Source organism: Heptranchias perlo, chromosome 11, assembly GCF_035084215.1.
Source record: "Heptranchias perlo isolate sHepPer1 chromosome 11, sHepPer1.hap1, whole genome shotgun sequence".
Lineage (NCBI taxonomy): Eukaryota > Metazoa > Chordata > Chondrichthyes > Hexanchiformes > Hexanchidae > Heptranchias > Heptranchias perlo.
Genome location: NC_090335.1, coordinates 9,545,289 through 9,568,850, shown reverse-complemented (window position 1 = coordinate 9,568,850; position 23,562 = coordinate 9,545,289). Strand labels below are relative to the sequence as shown.

The following is a 23,562-nucleotide window of genomic DNA, read 5'->3' as shown; positions in this document are numbered from 1 at the left end:
GAGATAGACAAATGTCCATCTTGGATAGACAGATGTCCACAGATGTCCACCTTGGATAGACAGATGTCCACCTTGGATAGACAGATGTCCACCTTGGATAGACAGATGTCTACCTTGAGATAGACAGATGTCCACCTTGGATAGACAGATGTCCATCTTGGATAGACAGATGTCCACCTTGAGATAGACAAATGTCCACCTTGAGATAGACAGATGTCCACCTTGGATAGACAGATGTCCACCTTGGATAGACAAATGTCACCTTGGATAGACAGATGTCCACCTTGGATAGACTTGTATGACTTAGATGAGAACGTGAAGGTGGTGGTGTTCCCATGTGCCTTCTGCCCTTGTCCTTCTAGGTGGTAGAGTTCGCAGGTTTGGAAGGTGCTGTTGAAGAAGTTGGTGCAGTGCATCCTGTAGATGGTACGGCGGTGGTGGATGGGGTGCCAATCAAGCGGGCTGCTTTGTCCTAGGTGGTATCGAGCTTCTTGAGTTTTGTTGGAGTATTCCATCCTGACTTGTGCCTTGTAGGTGGTGGAGAGGCTCTGGGGAGTCAGGACGTGAGCCATTCACTGCAGAATACCCAACCTCTGACCTGCACTAGTGGCATTTGTGAGGTTGCTGCAATAAAATATCTGGTCAACTGTTATCCCCAGGATGTTGATGGTGGGGTCTCAATGATAGCAATGCCATTGAATATCAAGGGATGGTGGTTAGACTCCCTCTTTTTGAGATGGCCATTGCCATCAGCTGAAGTCTGGATGTTGTCCAGGTCTTGCTGTATGCAGGCATTCATTATCTGAGGAATTGCGAATGAAGCTGAACACTGCAATCAACAGCAAACAGCCCCACTTCTGACGTTATGATGGAGGGAAGGTTCATTCATGAAGCAGATAGTTGGGCCTAGGGCACTGCCCTTAGGAACTCCTGCATCAAAGTCCTGGGGCTGAGACGATTGGCCTCCCAACAACTACAACCGTCTTCCTTTGTGCCAGGTTTGACTCGGCTCCAGACCTCATTACACCCTTGGTCCAAACGTGGACATGAGCTGAATTCCAGCTGAAGGTGAGAGTGACTGCCCTTGATATCAAGGCACCAAGGAGCCCTAATAAAACTGAAGTTAAGGGGATCAGGGGGTGAACTCTGCACTTTTGTCCCCTCTTCTACTCCAACTACACTTATACATTGTTTCGAATTAATGCCCTCTATTTTAATCCTTGTCTGATATTTTTTCTTACTCTTTTACAGGTGACGATTGATAAGCGAAGTTAAAAGGGTGATCATGGGGGATGTCATGGGGGATGGCTCGGTACCTGACAATGGGGGTCACTTGCTCCTCACACACATCGCCACTACAGGCGCAAAGCATCCCCATTAACGGCACCAAGACACGAGCCTCGAAATTCCTGGCAGCCCGTTGCAAAGCCAGAAATGCAGCAGAGTATAACTGACATCTGCTGACTGACCCCATCTCAACAAATTTACATAGTGTTCGGTCGGCAGGGAGTCTATGCCCCGACTGCCCTTGGCCGCCTTATGCCGGGTTTGGGAGGGGGGGTGGGAGAGTGAGAGAGAAAAGCTTGTTGGGGTTGGGGAGACAGAAAACTCATAAACCAGAAAGACTTGTATATACTTAGAGGGGCTATGGACAGCAATTGGGCAGGAGTTTACAGCAGGATTGCACGCAAGGGCAGGGGCCAAGTGTGAGTCAGCCAATGTGTCCAATGCTGACACAGAGCTACTCTCAAGTGAGATGCAGCAGAGGAGAGATTATCTGATTGGAGTGGGTGACAAGCGATCCCTGAAGGCTGTGGATCATATTGTGTGGTGGAAGGCAACAACTCAAATGTTAAACAGAGGACTGCCCATTGGTTGATAGCTTCAGCATTTAATTAATTAGTGCTATGCCCCACTTCTGCTTGGATGATGCTGAGTACAGGACAGACAGAAACTGCGGGAGTTTTGGATCGGTAAGATCATGCGGTCATTATTCCATCAATTACACACATCCACCAGGACGGAGTCAGACAGGTAATTGGTCAGACTGGATTTGTCCTGCTTTTTTGTAGAAAGGACACACATGGGCAACTTTCCACATTGTCGGGTAGATGCTAGTGTTTTTTTTTGATTCGTTCGTGGGATGTGGGCGTCGCTGGCGAGGCCACCATTTATTGTCCACCCCTAATTGTCCTTATAGCTGTCGTGGAACAGCTCAGCTGGTTCTCGAGCACAGGTCTTCAGCACTACAGCTGGGATGTTGTCGGGGCCCATCGCCTTTGCTGTATCCAGTGCGCTCAGCCATTTCTTGATATCACGTGGAGTGAATCGAATTGGCTGAAGACTGGCTTCTGTGATGGTGGGGATATCGGGAGGAGGCCGAGATGGATCATCCACTCGGCACTTCTGGCTGAAGATGGTTGCAAACACTTCAGCCTTGTCCTTTGCACTCATGTGCTGGGCTCTGCCATCGTTGAGGATGGGGATATTCACAGAGCCTCCTCCTCCTGTTAGTTACTCAATTGTCCACCACCATTCGTGACTGGATGTGACTGGACTGCAGAGCTTTGATCTGATCCATTGGTTGTGGGAATGCGTAGCTCTGTCTATAGCATGCTGCTTCCGCTGTTTAGCATGCATGTAGTCCTGAGTTGTAGCTCCACCAGGTTGGCACCTCATTTTCAGGTATGCCTGGTGCTGTTCCTGGCATGCTCTTCTACACTCCTCATTGAACCAGGGTTGGTCATCCGGCTTGATGGTAATGAAGCAGTGAGAGATAAGCCAGGCCATGAGGTTACAGATTGTGGTGGAATATAATTCTGCTGCTGATGGTCCACTGCGCCTCATATTTGCTCAGTTCTGAGCTGCTAGATCTGTTCTTAATATATCCCACACGTCATGATGGAGGGTGTCCTCAGTGTGAAGACGGGACTTAGTCTTCACAAGGACTCCTACCAATACTGTCATGGACAGATGTATCTGAGCTATAAGGCAATACTGGACAGACTTGGGCTTTTCAGCATAGAAAGGAGATATCTGAGGGGGGATTTTAAAGAGGTATTCAAGATATGGGAATGGAAAATGGAAAAAAAAACAGAATATTACTTTGAATTAAATTGCAAGAGTAGGATAAGGGGACTTGGGTTCAAACTAATAAAAGGTAATTTTAGGAGTGATATCAAGAAATTCATCTTCACACTAAGAGGGATCCACGTGTCGGCTGTACGTCCAGTGACAGCTGTGGAAGTGAAAACCTGGATACATTTAAGAAGCAGTTGGATGCTACACTGGGTGGATGTTAGGATCTCTCAGGATGGATGAAATAAGATGGGCCGAATAACTTTCCTCATCGGTAATTGCCTTGTGATCTGGAGCACCCCAAGATAAACCATAACTGGGGTAGAAATTGGTATATGTCGTGCTCGTTTATCAGGTGTAAAACAGGCGCAAAGCACACCAGTTTAGCAGTGGGGCTGCCTACGCCCAATCTACACCGGAGTTGGTCACACTACCAAATGTGTGGGGACTTTTCTTTAGGCCCTTAAGAGGCCTAACGCATCAGTCCTGCCTCGCTCAGGTTTCTTCAACAGCCCCAGCAGCCTCCAAAAGGTACTTTTAAATTTTAATTATTTTAAAAACTGTTCCTGTGGATCCAGGAGGAACAGTTTTGCTCCTCCAACTCCACAAGGGGTCCCGATTGCCCCCCTCCCCCATCCGCCCTTGTAGCCCACTCCAATCCCCCTCCACTTCCCGGGTCTTACCTGCATCTATTGTCATCTTGTTTTCCATGGTCCCACCAGCCAATCTTGAAGTGTTACCCACTTTGCATTAAACGGACCTCCCAGTGACTGAAAATTGACTCCAAAGGATGAAGCTCAGGATATGGGCCAATATTTTTGAATTTGTGTTACCAATGGTGGGGAAGGGGGGGATGAAGAGGCAGGAACGTCTCACCCACTGGCTGCACACGTCTGCCAGTTGTAGCGTGCTACCCACAATTCCCCAATACCCAAAGCCTCTGTAAAATCAGCCCCTTAAGATTAACTGGAGCTACCATTGAAGTGACTGTCACAATTCTCTGATCTTAAATCAAGCAGATCATCGGGTGGCACAGTCTAGTGGAGACCACCAAAATGTATTACTGGCTGGCAGCCCCCCAAGTTAATATTTTCCAACAATTGTCTTGGAGATTTAGGAGGCACTACCATACCCTAACTTCGCACCAAGTCCCCTTCACCCATCACCCCTGTGCTCACTGACCTACACTGGCTCCCGGTCCAGCAACATCTTGATTTTAAAATTCTTGTTTTCAAATCCCTCCATAGCCTCGCCCCCTCCCTATCTCTGTAACCTCCTCCAGCCCTACACACCTGCGAGATCTCAGCGCTCCTCCAATTCTGGCCACTTGCACATTCCCAATTTTAATCGCTCCACCATTGGCGGCCGTGCCTTCAGCTGCCTAGACCCTAAGCTCTGGAATTCCCTCCCTAAACCTCCCCGTCTCTCTACCTCTCTCTCCTCCTTTAAGATGCTCCGTAAAACCTACCTCTTTGACCAAGTCCTGTCCTACTATCTCCTTAAGTGGCTCAGCATCAAATTTTGTCTGATTACGCTCTGGTGAAACGCCTTGGGACGTTTTACTACGTTAAAGGCGCTATATAAATGCGATTTGTTGTTGGAGAGGGAGCAGTAAATTGGAAGCAGGCCAATGTAGTAGTGCCCATATTCAAAATGGGTAACAAATCAGAAACAAGTCAATACTCTGTGAATACTCAAGAGGTGCCTGGGGACTGGAGAAAGCCAGGTGTTATTCCGACTTTTAAAAAGGGTAACAAAAGTGACCCAGGTTTTTAAAAATTTACCTCTCCTTGAACCCTGGTTATCGTGCTGCTTACGTATTATGCAATGGAGTCCATAGGTAGGATAGACATCACATCCAACTAAAGCCCAAGAAGGACAACATAGAAACATAGAAAATAGGAACAGGAGTAGGCCATTCGGCCCTTCGAGCCTGCTGCACCATTCAATATGGTCATGGCTGATCCTCTATCTCAATACCATATTCCCGCTCTCTCCCCATACCCCTTGATGCCTTCTGTGTCTAGAAATCTATCTAGTTCCTTCTTAAATATATTCAGTGACTTGGCCTCCACAGTCTTCTGTGGTAGAGAATTCCACAGGTTCACCACCCTCGGAGTGAAGACATTTCTGCTCATCTCAGTCCTAAATGTCCCACCCCCTACCCTGAGACAACATCCTCATACCTACGAGTCACGTGTAGATAAAATATTCTTATAATGTATCCTCCCCGTTTTATGTCACCAATACTGGCAGCAGTTCAAGCCAGGATACTCCCAGTGACTGATAATCGTCTCTAGGCTCCTCCTCAATCGGGCAGTCGGTGAACTAGAGGGACTGGCAGACACTTGAAGCTGGGATAAGACACCATCATGTCCCACAGCAAGAGTGTTTATGGGCGTCAGCTGGTTCGGGCCAACAGGACGAGTCTGTCCCGGGGACAGGGCGATGAACCGGGAGCCGGAGAGGACACCGGGCTGGGAGAGCAGGAGTTTGGAACGGATCAAAACCCAACGGAACCACAGGACAATAACCAACCTCAACAGTAAGAGCAAGAACTTTCTTCACCAGCATTGGGACAGGTCCTGCTCAATGCTCAGTGTGAGAGTGACACAAACAGAGATGAAACTCTGACATTGAGCAGTGTATCTGTATTTGTGTTTATTGATATTTCCTTCTAAGACCACAAGGACCTTGAATTTAGAACTGCAAAAATAGACGGTCAAATATAAAATGTATAATAATTAGACATTAGTAATGCAAAGATGAAACTTTTAGACTCAGGATTCTTTATTTATATTCCTGCTAAGACTTCAATTTATGTAAACTAACTAACAGTCGCTGTACTGCCCGGTATCAGTTTCGATTCTCGCTGTGTCCCTGTGAAATTGGAAATGCTGACGGCAGTAAGACTTAGCCCAACCTCCTGAACCAGTGCCAATTGTAATGTAAACGTGCTCACAGTCCCAAGCAACAAATAAAACAGCTCTCCAAATGAGAAATACAATGAAAGGAAGAAATTGCATTTATATAGCGCCTTTCACGACCTCAGGACCTCCCAAAGCGCCTTAAAGCCAGTTAATTACCTTTTGAAGTGCAGTCACTTGTAATGTGGGAAACGTGGCAGCCAAATTGTGCACAGCAAGATCCCACAAACAGCAATTGAATAATGACCAGATAATCTGTATGAGGTGTTGGTTGAGGGATAAATATTGGCCAGGGCACCGGGGAGAACGCCCCTGCTCTTCCAATTGTGCCATGGGATCTTTTACGTCCTGAGAGGGCAGACAGGGCCTCGGTTTAACATCTCATCCGAAAGACCGCACCTCCCACTGTGCAGCACTCCCTCAGTACAGCACTGGAGCATCAGCCTAGATTGTGTGCTCAGGTCTCGAGTGGGGCTCAGACAGAAACTTTCTGACTCAGAGGTGGGAGAGAGTGCCACCCACCGAGCCAAGTGGTGGGTGGGGAGTATAATTTTAAAAGGGATTGGAAGTACAAATGGAAAGAAAGTAAATGGAAAGAGGCTACTGATGTTAAATTGTGTTTTTGGTACTAAATGATCAGTCTGCTCATGTCACGCTGTGCCTCCTACCAATATGTTGGAGGGGCAGATTGCGTGCAGTTGGTCACGGTGGCCTGGAATTTCCTGTGTACCTGCTGCCAGAGACCCGCGCAATCGAGGCGCAAATCAAATACGCGGCCCAAAAGATCGTGGAATTTTGGGGTAAGTGAGTTTCGTGCGCAGTACATCCAAATCTCCTCTCTTACCGCCGTCTATCGATCAGTCCGCCCAAACACATCTGCTCCCACCCCCAAGTCAGAGAGCCTTATATGCGAGTTTTCTGTAATTGTGCATGCTCAAAGGCTCTCTTCAAATTACCACCAGATTTTCAGGCACAGCAGGAAACATTTTCCTGGTGATCTTATTGCAAATTTTCTGAGCATTTTTTGAAAAAAGTTTTTATCTTCACTGTATTTTCTGTTTTTACGACATCGGTATGTCACATTGAAAAGCTTCCCCAGTTGCAGGTCCCTAAACATGCTGTGGCTAACGTGCATAAGTGATAGTGAAATGAATACTTGAAGAAGAAAAATAAGGTGTGAGTTCAGTGCTTTCCTTGGGCCCCGAGTGTTTACACTGATTTACACCTATTTCGAGCGTATTCCATTGAGGTGCGCAGGAAATTTGAGCGTAACTTGACGTTGGGAGAATGGCCGCTGGAATGGGCGCATTTTCCGGTCTAAGTTCCACGCACAAAGGAAATTCCAGGCCGCTGAGTTGGGGGATACGCTGTTTTGGAAACAGTAAGGAAAGCACAAATGGTCACTGACTTACAGCGACTGAATAAATTAAATAACACTTTCGTTTCAGGGTATTTCGGGATTACTGGATTACAGTCTGTGATTCCATCCATTTTCTATTAAAAAAAATGTCAATCAGTGTTCTTTATTATTTATATCGATTTACTTATATCAACTAGGATCCTTACCTTTTTGAAGGCCAAGGGTAAATTAGCAGGATGATGTTAAGGAACATGCATGAGGTCACACATAGGTACCAAGTGTATAGCAGCTCTGGGGACCGTGGGGTTTAGCAGGATGAGGGGTGCCCATCAGTTTATGTGGGAGGGGTCCTTGGTACAATTGAGGTAGAAGTGCTGAAGTTCGGAAACACAGTTGTGGGAGCCCGGAGATTTTTGAGAATTGGGGGCGTCATGGAGTTTGGGAGTACAGGAGGCTCTAAGCTTAACAGGGGTTGGGGGGAGGGAAGGGAGGGTCCTCGATTATGGGAGAACTGAGGGTAGGCTTTGGATGGGATGGCACTGTGTAATAGAAGTGGGAAGGATTGGAGGATTTCCTAGGATGTGGAATAACTGAGAGGGAGCTCCTGGCATTTGGGAAAGGGGCTCTGGAGTTTGGGACCATCGGGAGATCCCAGGACTGTCAGCATTGGATGGAAGACCTGTAGATGTGCGAGCCAAGGTATATGGGAACATAGGAGGGTCCTGGGGTGTATGAGTACGGGGTGGGGGGGGAATGTCTGGCATTTGTCAGTACTAGGCATCCCAGAGTCTGAGAGCACAACAAGAGGGAGGGTGGACTCTGGATCACAAAAGTAAAGGGTTTGACAAACAGTGAGGAAAATAAAAGACATCAGAAGGACAGAGAAGTTAGAGGAATGGGCAGATGGGGGTCAGATGCAATTTAATATTTTGCCGCAGAGAGTAGTTGATTGCATCTTTTAAGGGAAGAAGTAGATAAACATTCCAAGCAGAGGACGGGCTATGGGGAGGGAATAGGCCAGTGGGCCAGCATAGGCATGATGGGCCAAACATTCTCCCCCTGAGCTGTATACTTCTCTGGTTCTAGGGAGCAGTGGAGGGAGTCCACATGCTGGGAGCACTGGGAAGGGGTGCCCTGCCGGTTGGAAGCAGCGAGAGACGAGTTTGGGATCAAGCTATGGGGCGGTGGCCCCGGGGTGCAGAAGATTTGGAGATGGGGGTTTCTATGTCTGCAAGGACTGGAGAGAGGGCTTGTAGAAGATTGAGGAGGAACAGGGTCCAGCAACATTGGGATCAGGGATGGTGGAACATGACTCCTCCAATAAAAAACCTTGTGAGCCTTTTTTCTGTACAAGTCATGATATGAATCTAAGTTCTTGTCGATCAATGTCTGTAACTCCTCTTCACCCTTAAGGAATCCAGACACTAAATTGCAGTCTTCACAGAGTACAGTGTCCAATCTCAAAGGATAAATGGGATGCTGTGTAGGTGGGAACTTCAAGAAGTTCAATTCCCTGTAAATAAAGGGAAAGTAACTCAAAGACACGCATCAGGCTGATCTATGCATGGAGGCAGTGCCTGGTCCCAAAGTCCCTCAGTGGAGATAAGAAGTCTCCCAGAACAGTGATCCTGTTCTCAGAAAGCTGATTCCAGCTTCTGATTTCGACAGCGGACAGCCATCATGAGCATGAGTGAATAAAGGCTTTCCTTCCATTAACATGCTCAATATAGGTATCATCTTAAAGCTGTTTACGTAGATGGTGCTCTCCCAACCCTCGAGGCCTGGCTGTGAGAGTCCAGTTAGCCTCATTCATGTTCTGATAAAAACAGGTAGTTTACCAAGGGAGCATGAAACACTAGACAGACTCTTACAAACGCTGGGCTACATTAGATTGGCCTAAGATATTGGAAATTCAAGCAAAATTGACTGTCCACCATTGGGAGGCGTGGACATACGAACATACGAATTAAGAGCAGGAGTAGGCCATTCGGCCCCTCGAGCCTGCTGTGCCATTTGATAAGATCATGGCTGATCTGATTGTGACCTCAACCCTACTTTCCCGTCTACCTACTATAACCTTTGACTCCCTTGTTAATCAGAAATCTATCTAACTCAGCCTTAAAAATATTCAATGACCCTGCCTCCACCGGTCTCTGGGGAAGGGAGTTCCACAGACTCACAACCCTCTGAGAGAAAAAATTTCTCCTCATCTCTGTCTTAAATGGGAGACCCCTTATTTTTAAACTGTGGCCCCTAGTTCTAGTCTCTCCCACAAGGGGAAACATCCTTTCAGCATCTACCCCTTCAAGTCCCCTCAGAATCTTCTATGTTTCAATAAGATCACCTCTTATTCTTCTAAACTCCAGTGTATACAGGCCCAACTTGTCCAACCTTTCCTCATAAGATAATCCCCTCATCCCAGGAATCAGTCGAGTGAACCTTCTCTGAACCACCTCCAAAGCAGTGATGTCCTTTCTTAAATAAGGAGACCAAAACTGCACACAGTATTCTGGATGTGGTCTCACCAATGCCCTGTACAACTGTAGCAAAACATCTCCACTTTTATATTCCATTCCCCTTGCAATAAATGACAACATTCCATTTGCCTTCCTAATCACTTGCTGTACCTGCATACTAACTTTTTGTGATTCATGTACTAGGACACCCAGATCCCTCTGTACCTCAGAGTCCTGCAATCTCTCTCCGTTTAAATAATATACTGCTTTTCTATTCCTCCTGCCAAAGTGGACAAGTTCACATTTTCCCACATTATACTCCATCTGCCAAATTTTTGCTCACTCACTTAACCCATCTATATCCCTTTGCAGACTCCTTATGTCCTCTTCACAACTTACTTTCCTACCTACCTTTGTGTCATCAACAAATTTAGCAACCACATTCGGTCCCTTCATCCGAGTCATTGATATAGATTGTAAATAGTTGAGGCCCAAGGACTGATCCCTGTGGCACTCCACTCGTTACATCTTGCCAACCTGAAAATGACCCATTTATGCCTACTCTCTGTTTCCTGTTAGCTGACCAATCCTTTATCTATGTTAATATGTTACCCCCTACACCATGAGCTCTTATTTGTGTAGTTGCCTTTGATGTGGCACCTTGTCAAAAGCCTTCTGAAAATCCAAGTACACCACATCCACAGGATCCCCTTTATCCACGTTGCTTGTTACTTCCTCAAAGAACTCTAATAAATTAGTCAAACACGATTTCCCTTTCACAAAGCCGTGTTGACTCTGTCTGATTGCATTGAGATTTTCTAAGTGCCCTGCTATAACCTCCTTAATAATAGATTCCAGCATTTTCCCTATGACAGATGTTAAGCCAACTGGCCTGTAGTTTCCTGCATTCTGCCTCCCTCCTTTCTTGAATAGAGGAGTTACATTCGCTATTTTCCAATCTGATGGGACCCTTCCAGAATTTTCAGAATTTTGGAAAATTAATACCAATGCATCTACTAACTGTGCAGCCACTTCTTTTAAGACCCTAGGATGAAGTCCGTCAGGACCTGGGGACTTGTCAGCTTTTAGTTTTAATAATTTTTTCAGAGCCCTTTCCCTGGTGATTGTACATGTTTTAAGTTCCTCCCTCCCTTTCACCTCTTGATTCACAATTATTTCTGGCATGTTATTTGTATCCTCTACAGTGAAGACAGACGCAAAATATCTGTTCAATTCCTCCACTATTTCCTTATTCTCCATTATTAATTCCCCAGACTCACTCTCTAGAGGACCAACGCTCACTTCACTTACTCTTTTCCTTTTTAAATACCTGTAGAAACTCTTACTATCTGTTTTTATATTTCTCTCGTACTCTAATTTCTCCCTCCTTATTATTCTTTTAGTCATTCTTTGCTGTTTTTTATATTCTGACCAATCTTCTGACCTGCCACTAATCTTCACAGAATTGTATGCTTTCTCTTTCAATTTGATAATATCTTTAACTTCCTTAGTTAGTCACGGATGGTATGTCCTTCCCCTAGAGTCTTTCTTTCTCACTAGAATATATCTTTGCTGAGTTCTATGAAATATCTCATTAAATGTCTGCCACTGCATCTCTACTGACCTATCCCTTAACCTAAGTTCCCAGTTCACTTTAGCCAACTCTGTCTTCATGCCCTCATAATTGCCCTTATTTAAGTTTAAAACACTAGTCTTAGATTTACTCTTCTCTCCCTCGTACTTCAATCATATTGTGATCACTGCTACCTAGAGGCTCCTTTACAATGAGGTCATTAATTAATCCTGTCACATTACACATTACCAGATCTAGAATAGCCTGCTCTCTGGTTGGCTCTAGAATGTGCTGCTCTAAGAAACTGTCCCGAAAGCACTCTATGAACTCATCTTCCAGGCTACCTTTGCCAATCAGATTCTTCCAATCTATATGTAGATTAAAATCACCAATGATTATCGCTGTTCCTTTTTCACAAGCCCCCATTATTTCTTCCTGTATACCCTGTCCTACAGTGTGGTTACCATTAGGGGGCCTATAAACTACTCCCACAAGTGACTTCTTGCCTTTACTATTTCTTATCTCTACCCAAACTGATTCTACATCTTGGTCTTTAGAACTAAGGTCATTTCTCTCTATTATACTCATGTCATCCTTAATTAACAGAGCTACCCCTCCACCTTTTCCTAGCTTCCTGTCCTTCCGAAATGTCAAGCACCCTTGAATATTCAGCTTCCAGCCTTCGTCATCTTGCAGCCATGTCTCTGTAATGTAATGTAAGATCGTATATATTTATTTCTATTTCAGCTGTCAATTCATCCATTTTGTTACGAATGCTACGTGCATTCAGATACAAAGCCTTTAGTGCTGTCTTTTTACTATTTTTGCAACGTCTCGTCTTATCTGCTGGCGCACTCTTAAGTTTGCATGCTCTGTCCCTTCCTGCCACTGTCTGATTATCATTTCCCTTTTTGCTACCTTGCTCTCTTGCCTTGTCTTCTTTCTTTAATTTATCACATCTTCCCTTACTTGATCCCTTGCCCCCATTATTTAGTTTAAAGCCCTCTCTACGGCCCTAGTTATACGATTCGCCAGAACACTGGCCCCAGCACGGTTCAGATGAAGTCCGTCCCAGCGGTACAGCTCCCACTTTCCCCAGTACTGGGGCCAGTGCCCCATGAATTGAAACCCATTTCTCCCACATCAATCTTTGAGCCACGAATTTAACTCTCTAATCTTATATACCCTATGCCAATTTGCTCGTGGCTCAGGTAATAATCCAGAGGTTGTTACCTTTGAGGTTCTGCTTTTTAATTTAGCCCCTAGCTGCTCATACTGCCTAAACAGAACCTCTTCCCTCGTCCTACCTATGTCGTTGGTACCTACGTGGACCACAACAACTGGATCCTCCCCCTCCGACTGCAAGTTCCTCTCCAGCCCAGAGCAGATGTCCCGAACCCTGGCACCAGGCAGGCAACACATCCTTCTGGACTCTCGTTCTCGGCTGCAAAGAACTGTGTCTATCCCCCGACTATACTGTCCCCTACTACCACTACATTCCATCTAACTCCCCCCGCTTGAATGGCCTCCTGTACCATGGAGTCCAGTCAGTCATCAACAGCCGATTATTCTGGCCAATATCCTCAAGGTCCTTGATTTACCAAAGAGAATGGACAGTTGATGGTGACGGTACCACAGGATTATTACACAAAACAGCTAGAGGCAATGCCGACACTGGACCAGATGGCTGATTTCACCAGCCATTATTAACACCTTCACTAGGCTTGGTCCCCCATTGGAATCAGGGAACCAACTGTGAGGACCCTGATATTACACTGAAATTTGTCTTACTAGTGAAACATAGGCCAACAAAGTACAGGACAACAAGCTTGCAATCCTGAATGGGATGGAATCAATCCATATTGAAAGTGCAGTACAGGTACATGGGACTCTCGCACTTGAGAGGGATCATCTGTCCTTTCTTTTCTTTCCTAGTGGTCTCCTGGAGTTAGCCCATTCCTGTTTGTGTTGAGTTGAAAAACAAACTTTCCAGAACCCATCTTTAATGTATTACATAGAATTTCACAGCACAGAAACAGGCCATTTGGCCTACCAGTTCTAAACCGGTGTTTATGCTCCACACGAGCCTCCTCCCACGATATTTCATCTCACCCTATCAACATATCCTTCTATTCCTTTCTCCCTCATGTACTTATCCTGCTTCCCTTTAAATGTATCTATGCTAGTCACCTCAACCACTCCATGTGGTAGCGAGTTCCACATTCTCATCACTCTCTGAGTAAAGAAGTTTCTCCTGAATTTCGTATTGGATTTATTAGTGACTATCTTATATTTATGGCCCCTAGTTTTGGACTCCCCCTCAAGTGGAAATATCTTCTCTACATCTACCCTGTCAAACCCTTTCATAATTTTGAAGACCGCTATTAGGTCACCTCTCAGCTTTCTCTTTTCTAGAGAAAAGAGCCCCAGCCTGTTCCGTCTTTGTCAGGCCAGTGTCCGTCTCTGGCGAGCCAGTGCCAGTCTGTGGTGAGCCAGTGCAGGTCTGTGGTGAGCCAGTGCCAGTCTGTGGTGAGCCAGTGCAGGTCTGTGATGAGCCAGTGCCAATCTGAGGCGAGCCAGTGCCAGTCTGTGGTGAGCCAGTGCCAGTCTGTGGTGAGCCAGTGCCAGTCAGTGGCAAGCCAGTGCCAGTCTGTGGTGAGCCAGTGCCAGTCTGTGGTGAGCCAGTGCCAGTCTGAGGCGAGCCATTCAGCCTCTGGTGAGCAAGTGACTTACAAAGCGCAGCTGTAGCATTACTTTGCAGACTTGAATGACTTTATGGGTGCACCCCTGGGAGATAAAAGAAAGAGTATAATAAACAGGGAGTCCTGGTGCAACAATAGCAGCTGGGAGTTTAGATATTTACAAGGGAACCAGCGGTAGTGTTGGGAAGGAGAATGAGGAAAAATAGGTCTACAAAACATCCATGGCCCACCCCAATCACTTTAAGGGGAAAACCTACCTCGAGTCACCTGGAAAAATATGAGTTAATAAATGAAAGCCAGCATGGATTTGTTAAAGGCAAATCGTGTTGGACTGACTTGATTGAGTTCTTTGATGAAGTGACGGAGAGAGTTGATGAGGGTAGTGCGGTTGATGTTTATATGGACTTTCAAAAGGCGTTTGATAAAGTACCACATAATAGACTTGTTAGCAAAATTAAAACCCATGGGATTAATGGGACATTGGCAGCATGGATACAAAATTGGCTAAGGGACAGAAAGCAGAGAGTAGTGGTGAATGGTTGTTTTTCAGACTGGAGGGAAGTGTACGGTGATGTCACCCAGGGGTCAGTGTTGGGACCACTGGTCTTTTTGATATATATTAATGACCTGGACTTGGGTATAAAGGGTATAATTTCAAAGTTTGCAGATAACATGAAACTCGGGAATGTAGTAAACAATGTGGAGGATAGTAACAGACTTCAGGAGGACATAGACGGACTGGTGAAATGGGCAGACACATGGCAGATGAAATTTAATGCAGAGAAGTGTGCAGTGATTCATTTTGGCAGGAAGAATGTGGAGAAGCAATATAAACTAAATGGTACAATTTTAAAGGGGGTGCAGGAACAGAGAGACCTGGGGGTGTACATAAGTATGTACACGAGTCTTTGAAGGTGGCAGGACAAGTTGAGAAGGCTGTTAAAAGGCATATGGGATCCTGGGCTTTATAAATAGAGACATAGTGTACAAAAGCAAGGAAGTTATGCTAAACCTTTATAAATCACTGGTTAGGCCCCAGCTGGAATATTGTGGCCAATTCTGGGCATCACACTTTAGGAGGGATGTCAAGGTCTTAGGGTGCCAAGGAGATTTACTAGAATGGTACCAGGGATGAAAGTCTTCAGTTATGTGGAGAGACTGGAGAAACTGGGATTGTTCTCCTTAGAGCAGAGAAGGTTAAGGGGAGATTTAATAGAGGTGTTCAAAATCATGAAGGGTTTTGATAGAGTAAATAAGGAAAAACTATTTCCAGTGGCAGAAGGGACGATAACCAGAGGACACAGATTTAAGATAATCGGCAAAACAATCAGAGGCAACGTAAGGAAACATTTTTTATGCAGTGAGTTGTTCTGATCTGGAATGCCCTGCCTGAAAGGGTGGTGGAAGCAGATTCAACAGTAACGTCCAAAAGGGAATTGGATAAATATTTGAAGGGAAAAAATTTGCAGGGCTATGGGGAAAGAGCAGGGGAATGGGACTAATTGGATAGCTCTTTCAAAGAACCGGTACAGGCACTATGGGCCGAATGGCCTCCTTCTGTGCTATATCATTCTACAATTCTATGAAGCACAATGATTGAGCCAAATCGGAGTGAATAAAGCAGTGGGAACTTCCCTTAATCAGTTACTTTGATGAAAGAGTCCAGTTAGTCAAGGAAACACCAAGAAATCAAAAAGATACTATCAGCAAAAGGGAAGCTAGCCGATCCCCTGGAGTATTACAACCAGCAGAAGTTTACAAGAGTTTATGAACTTTCAATTAAGGAACCTGTGAAGGAAGGATAAATGACAGACAGATCTGTTCAGAATTGCACACCGATACAACAGAATGAAGGCTTGTGCACGCACTTTAACTGGATAGACAATAGGGACTGCGCAGCTGGACAGATTACCAGCAACAAAGCTTCATCCAGCTCCAGGCCATGTCATTGACTGACATGCTACCCCTTACAGTTAGAAGGTTAGATAGAATTAACGATCACTATGGCATTGGACTAGCAATCAGAGGTTGTGAGTTCAAATCCTACCATGGCAAGTAATAAAATTGAATTCAAATAAATCTAGTAATTTGTGGGCTAGCACCAGCAAATGACCAGGAACGCTTCAGGAGTGTTGTAAAAACCCATCTGGTTCACTAATATCCTTCAGGGAATGGAACCTGCCACCCCTACACAGTCTTGCCTACTTATAACTCCAGTCCCACACTATGTGATTGACTCAGTGCAACAAGGGATGGGCAGTAAATACTGGCCTTGCCAGTGTTGCCCACATCCCAAAAACCAATAGTAAAAGGGGTGGGTATATTTAATGAAGGTACAAATCAAGTCTGTTTCTTTAAGGATAAAAGGGAGTGTATCAAAAGACTGAGCTCCCAGGATGAATAGAGAGATTAGATCAGATTCTAAATGAATACAAGTAGTTAGCACTTACAGGGCTGATAATTTGAAATAGGAAAAATATAAAGAATCAATATAGAAAATTCGAAACTGGAGATTAGGAAGTCTAACATGTATAAATGGGACTTCCTGACACAGCAGGTGTCAACCGTGGCTCAGTGGTAGCACACTTGTCTCTCTGAGTCAGAAGGTTGTAGGTTTAAACCCCATTCCAGAGACTTGAACACATAATCCAGGCTGACACTCCAGTGCAGTACTGAGGGAGTGCTGCACTGTCGGATATGCTGTCTTTTGGATGAGACAGTAAACGACCTACACCTGCAACTCTTCCGATGCCCTCCGCCACTTTAACAATTTCCAGTTTCTTGGCCCTAACTGTCTCATTTTCACCATGGACGTCCAGTCCCTCTACACCTCCATCCCCCATCAGGACGGTCTGCTTCTCCCTTGAACGGAGGCCCAACCAATTCTCATCCACCACCACCCTCCTCCACCTGGCTGAACTTGTTCTTACATTGGACAACTTCTCCTTTGACTCCACTCACTTCCTCCAAGTAAAAAGTGTCGCTATGGGAACCCATAGGTGTCCTAGCTATTCCTGCCTTTTTGGTTACGTGGAACATTCCCTTTCAGGTCCCCTCCCTCACCTCTTTTTCCGGTACATTGGTGATTGTATTGGTGCCGTTTCCAGTTCTCGCCCCAAACTGGAAAATTTCATCAACTTTGCTTCCAATTTCCACCCTTCCCTCGCCTTCACATGGTCCATCTCCAACTCTTCCCTTCCTCGACTTCTCTATCTCCATTTCTGGGGCTAGGCTGTCAACCAATATCTACTATAAGCCCACCGACTCCCACAGCTACCTTGATTACACTTCCTCCCACCCCATGCCCTGTAAGGACTCTATTCCATTCTCCCAGTTTCTCGTCTCCGTCACATCTGTTCTGACGATGCCTCATCCACACCAGTGCTTCTGATATGTCTTCCTTTCTCCTCAACCGAGAATTCCCCTGCATTGTAGTTGACAGGACCCTCAACCGTGTCCATCCCATTTCCCGCACTTCCCCTCCCTCCCAGAACCATGATGGGGTCCCCCTAGTCCTCACCTTCCACGAGCCCCCACATTCAATACATCATTTTCAGCCACCTCCAGCACGATCCCACCACCAAACACATCTTCTCCTCCCCTCCCCTTTCAGCATTCCGAAGGGACCGTTCCCTCCGTGACACCCTGGTCCACTCTTCCATCACCCCGAACACTCGCTCTCCTCCCCACAGCACCTTCCCGTGCGATCGCAGGAGATGCAACACCTGCCCCTTCACCTCCTCCCTTCCCACCATCCAGGGCCCCAAACACTCCTTCCATGGTCAAACAGCGATTTACTTGTACTTCTTTCAATTTACTATACTGTATTCGCTGCACACAATGCAGTCTCCTCTACACTGGGGAGACCGAACACAGATTGGGTGATCGCTTTGCTGAACACCTCCGCCCAGTCCGCAAGCATGACCCTGACCTGCCGGTTACTTGTCGTTTTAATTCCCACTCCCACTCCCACTCTGACCTCTCTGTCCTCGGCCTCTTACACTGTTCCAATGAAGCTCAACACAAGCTCAAGGAACAGCACCTCATCTTTCGATTAGGTACTTTACAATCTTCCGGACTCAACATTGATTTCAATAACTTCAGATCATAACCACTGCTCCCATTTTTTTGGACAGCAGGTGCAGGTAATGGTTCTGCTGTTGTCATTTGCAGCTCCTCTGGACCCATCTTTTGTTTCCTAACCTGTCCCATTACCACCCTCCTTGCCTTGCACCATCATCCCTTTTGTCATTTAATCACTCCTGCCCTCCACCCTATCAGAGACTTTCCCTTTTATCCTTTCCTCCCCCCCCCCCCCACCTTTCCCTGGCTCTGTACTTTCTTAAAAACTGTTAAATCTTTAACTTCTTCCAGTTCTGACGACCGGTCATCGACCTGAAACATTAATTCTGTTTCGTTCTCCACAGATGCTGCCTGTCCTGCTGAGTATTTTCAGCATTTTCTGTTTTTATTTCAGATTTCCAGCATCTGCTGTATTTTGCTTTTGAAATGTAGTGAATGTTGTTTATATGGATTGTCAAAAAGCATTTGATAAGATTCCCCATAAGAGACTTATGCCACATGGAATTAAGGGGAATGTGGCCACAAGGGTAGAGAGATGGTTGGAGGGCAGGAAGCAAAGAGTAGGGGTAAATAGTGTTGTGTTTCTCAGGCATCTGTTTTGGGGTGGCTTTTATTTATGAATTGGATTTACCAATTGGGGGAATTTGCTAATGCCACCAAATTGGGTATGACAAGTTGTGAGAAAGATTGTGAAAGACAGCAGGAGAGCATAGGCAGGCTAGCAAGGTGGGCAGATAGGCGGCAGATGCAGTTCAATGTAGAAAAGTCTGAAGAAATCCCTTTTGGAAGTGGGAATGGGGAAAACAAATACACTTTCAATGATGAGATTTTAAGAGGAGCAGAGGGACTTTGCTGTGCTGATACACAGGCCATTAAAAGTAATACCACAAGTAGGTAAGGCCATAAAAAAAGGCTATTGGAATCCTTGGTTTTTGTTTCTAGAGACATGGAATACAAAAGCAGAGAAGTAATATTGAACTTGGACGGACATTAGTCAAGTTGGAGTTGGTGTACTGTGGATAAGTTGGGGCATTGCTTTATAAGACAGATATAAAAGCAATGGAAAAGGCACAGTGTGGATTCACTGACCAATTACCAGACATGTGAGGTAATAGGTTTGGGAAGTTGGGGCTTTTATCACTAGAGCTGAGACCATGAAGGAATGCCCTGATAAAGGTCTAAGAGACTCTGATGGATTATAATAAGGTAAATAGTGACAGGTACGAGGAAATACAAATACACATAAAGACTTGAAAAACTGGGTCTTTTCTCATTAGGATAGAAGTACTTAAAACTATGAAAGGATGGGACAAGGTAGATAGAAGCGAACTGTTTCCAGTTGTTGAGGGGTCAGGAATAAGGGGCCATAGACACAAGATAAAATGTAAGAGATTTAGAACAGAGGGCGGGAGAAACTATTCACACAGAGAGGCTGTGGAATTCACCTCCAGGGTTAGTGGTTGAGGCAGAAACTATGTCAACATTCAAGATTAGTGATTGGATTGGTGGATGCAGGGTATGGGAACAGGATGAGTAAATGTGATTCAGACTATTTGCTCATGTGGAGGTTAAATACCAACATGGTTGGGCTGAATGGCCTGTTTCTGTGTTGTGACTTCTATGTATCTCTACGTATAGATTGTTTCCATTGGTTGGCGAGACAGTAATGAGAGGGCACAAATTTAAGATAAACTCAAAAAGAATGAAAAGGGTGGTCAGAAAAAACTGTCTTTCCACAGAGGGCGGTTAGAACGTGGAATTCTCCACCACAATCGGAGGTCAGTCAGAGTAGAGGTAGGGCCGCTGTGAGACGATAGTTACTGAAACTTAAGGGGGCTGAATTTCCACTTTGAGTGCAATCAGCAATTGGGCTCAAATTGCACTGGCTGGGTTACAGTATGCATTTCCGCTCAAATGCATTAACATAATCACAAACTCAAAATCTTCCATGTACCAGCGCAATCCGGCAGCTTATCAGAGCAAAATCGTTTATTCTCTTTCCTTTGCAATAAAAAATATTAATTGATGTATTTCGGATGTATTTAAGAGTGGTAACATAGAAAATAGGAGCAAGAGTAGGCCATTCGGCCCTTCGGGCCTGCTCCACCATTCAAAATGATCATGGCTGATCGTCTAACTCAGTACCCTGTTCCCGCTTTTTCCCCATATCCCTTGATCCCTTTAGCATTAAGAAATATATCTATCTCCTTCTTGAATACATCTAATGACTTGGCCTCCACTGCCTTCTGTGGTAGAGAATTCCACAGGTTCACCACCCTCTGAGTGAAGAAATTTCTCCTCATCTCGGTTCTAAACGGCATACCCCGTATCCTGAGACTGTGACCCCTGGTTCTGGACCCCCCCAGCCTTCAGGAACATCCTCCCTGCATCTAGTCTGTCTAGTCCTGTTAGAATTTTATATGTTTCGATGAGATCACCTCTCATTCTTCTAAACTCTAGTGAATATAGGCCTAGTCGACCCAATCTGTCCTCATACGTCAGTCCTGCCATCCCAGGAATCAGTCTGGTAAACCTTGGTTGCACTCCCTCCATGGCAAGGACATCCTTCCTCAGATAAGGAAACCAAAACTGCACACAATACTCCAGATGTGGTCTCACCAAGGCCCGGTATAACTGCAGTAAGACATCCCTGCTCTGTACTCAAATCCTCTTGCAATGAAGGCCAACATACCATTCGCCTTCCTAACTGCTTGCTGTACCTGAATGCTCACTTTCAGTGACTGGTGTACAAGGACACCCAGGTCTCGTTGCACCTCCCCTTTTCCCAATCTATCACCATTCAGATAAGAATCTGACTTTCTGTTTTTACAACCAAAGTGGATAAACTCACATTTAGCCACGTTATACTGCATCTGCCATGTTCTTGCCCACTCACCCAACTTGTCTAAATCACATTGGAGCCTCTTTGCATCCTCCTCACAGCTCACATTCCACCCCAGCTTTGTGTCGTCTGCAAACTTTGAAATGTTACATTTAGTTCCCTCATCCAAATCATTGATATATATTGTGAATAGCTGGGGCCCAAGCACTGATCCCTGTGGTACCCCACTAGTCACTGCCTGCCATCCGGAAAAAGACCCATTTATTCCTACTCTCTGTTTCCTGTCTGTCAACCAATTCTCAATCTATGCCAGTATATTCCCCCCAATCCCATGTGCTTTAATTTTGCACACTAACCTCTTGTGTGGGACCTTATCAAAAGCCTTCTGAAAATCCAAATACACCACATCCACTGGTTCTCCCTTATCTATTCTACTAGTTACATCCTCAAAAAACTCTAGTAGATTTGTTAAGCATGATTTCCCTTTCATAAACCCATGCTGACTTTGTCCAATCCCGTTAATGCCCTCCAAGTGTTCTGTTATCACAGAACCTGGCGTAGTTTCATTAGTACGGCTGACAATGGGGTTTATCACCAAAAATAAGCATTTTTAATAAGAATACCCAGCTCTCCACCTGTGAGTAACCTAATTTTAAATCACCGAAAATGACTTAAAAAAACGACACTGAACCATTTACTACTTTCATTGATGTATGCTAGTCAGTTTCTTAGTAAATTAAATATTTTTTAACGTATAGAAAGGTTTAAAACGTGCCTACTGGTGCCAGTACGCCTGAGAAAACGAGATTAATTTCAAGAACCTCCTCGAACAGCCACAATTGGTGGAAACTCACCATCCTCGTTATTTCGATGGGGGGGGCGTGGCCAGTTTTGTGGGCGGGGCCAGCTTCAGCCCAATGATTCTCGAACCATGTAAAAGATGGTGGAGACTCGAATTACGCTCGACGTAATTTACGCCCAGTGTACATTGAAATTCCTCGATGTTTTGCATTGGTTCGGCTGATAAAGTCAGCGCAATCTAGCGGAAACGCCAAGGTAGACAAATCCCCAGGACTTGATGGTTTACAGCCAAGGATCCTGAGGGAAGCCAGGGAAGGAATAGCGGAGATTTTCCAAAATTCTGCGGTATGGGAAGTTGTGCCAGAGAATTAGAGGGTGGAAAATCTGACACCCTTCTTCAAAAAGGAGACAGGGATTGGGCAGCAGATGATAAACCACTTAGACTTAGCTCCGTCGTTGGTAAGTTACTAATTCTGTTGGCACAGAATCCAATGGAAGTGGATAGTTGCTTGAAAAAGAGGAATCTTAAAGGAGATGGGAAGCAAGCTGGAGAGTGGGAATAGACGTGGTTCAAGTGTAGAAAAGGCTCGATGGGTTTAGTGTGCGGCTTCTGTGCTGTAATATGTTGATGTTCTATGATTCTATGTAGTGTTCGCCAATAGCAGCTTTGCTAGTATTTTATAATTCTGCTGCAACAATCTGCAAACTGGAAGAGGATGGGACCTGAACTACAGGCACAATGGAAAAGTCACGTCAAAGGTGTAATCTAGGATGCAAACATACTGAAATGACAGCCAGGAAAATACCTACTGGTCCATCCAGCCCACCCCATATGATTGCGATGTCTTATGCATCACGATACAGACACTCCCCACCCACCCGGAACCATGGTAACTCCTGGGAGAGGCAAAGAAAACAGATTTTAAAAATCCAGGCCAATTAGGGGGAAACCGCTGGAAAATTCCTCTCCAAAATCCTTAGGCAATCGAAACTAGTCCACGGACACCACTCTGGCCCTGATCAACATTACCAGATAACTACCTCTTGTATAAGGTGATCTCCGCCCCAGTTAGAAACAGGACCAGCTCTCACTTGAAGGAATTCAGCGAATCAGCGTCCACCGCACGAGCTGGCAGCCTGTTCCAGAGGTCCACTATTCTCACCACCTAACATCCAACCTAACTTGTAAAGCATGCCCGCTGGTTCTCCCTAACATATTCAGTTGAGATAATTGGTCGACATAAACACAATCTAACCCCTTCATTATCTATAAGCCTCGATCAAATCGCCCGTAAGTCTGCACTTCTCTAAAGTATAGAGACCCAGCTCTTTGAGCCGATAACTGGGTAACTGAGGTGTTTTAGGAACATAGGAACAGGAGTAGGCCATTCAGCCCCTCGTGCCTGCTCCGTCATTTGATAAGATCATGGCTGATCTATGATCTAGCTCCATATACCCGACTTTGGCCCATATCCCTTAATACCTTTGGCTGCCAAAAAGCTATCTATCTCAGATTTAAATTTAGCAATTGAGCTAGTATCAATTGCCGTTTGCGGAAGAGAGTTCCAAACTTCTACCACCCTTTGTGTGTAGAAGTGTTTTCTAATCTCACTCCTGAAAGGTCTGGCTCTAACTTTTAGACTGTGCCCCCTACTCCTAGAATCCCCAACCAGTGGAAATAATTTCTCTCTATCCACCCTATCCGTTCCCCTTAATATCTTATAAACTTTGATCAGATCA

General features: G+C 45.3%; 1 protein-coding gene across 2 annotated transcripts in view; it reads left to right on the top strand.

The window, feature by feature from the left end:
- Nucleotides 1–5,380: 5,380 nt before the first annotated feature.
- epsti1 (epithelial stromal interaction 1) overlaps nt 5,381–23,562 on the top strand; it is an 88,228-nt gene continuing 70,046 nt past the window's right edge. For both annotated transcript variants that reach the window (XM_067992515.1, XM_067992516.1), the window contains exon 1: nt 5,381–5,623. In XM_067992515.1, coding sequence (XP_067848616.1) covers nt 5,451–5,623 — 173 coding nt within the window. In that variant the 5' untranslated portion in view covers nt 5,381–5,450. The remainder of the gene's footprint in view (nt 5,624–23,562) is intronic.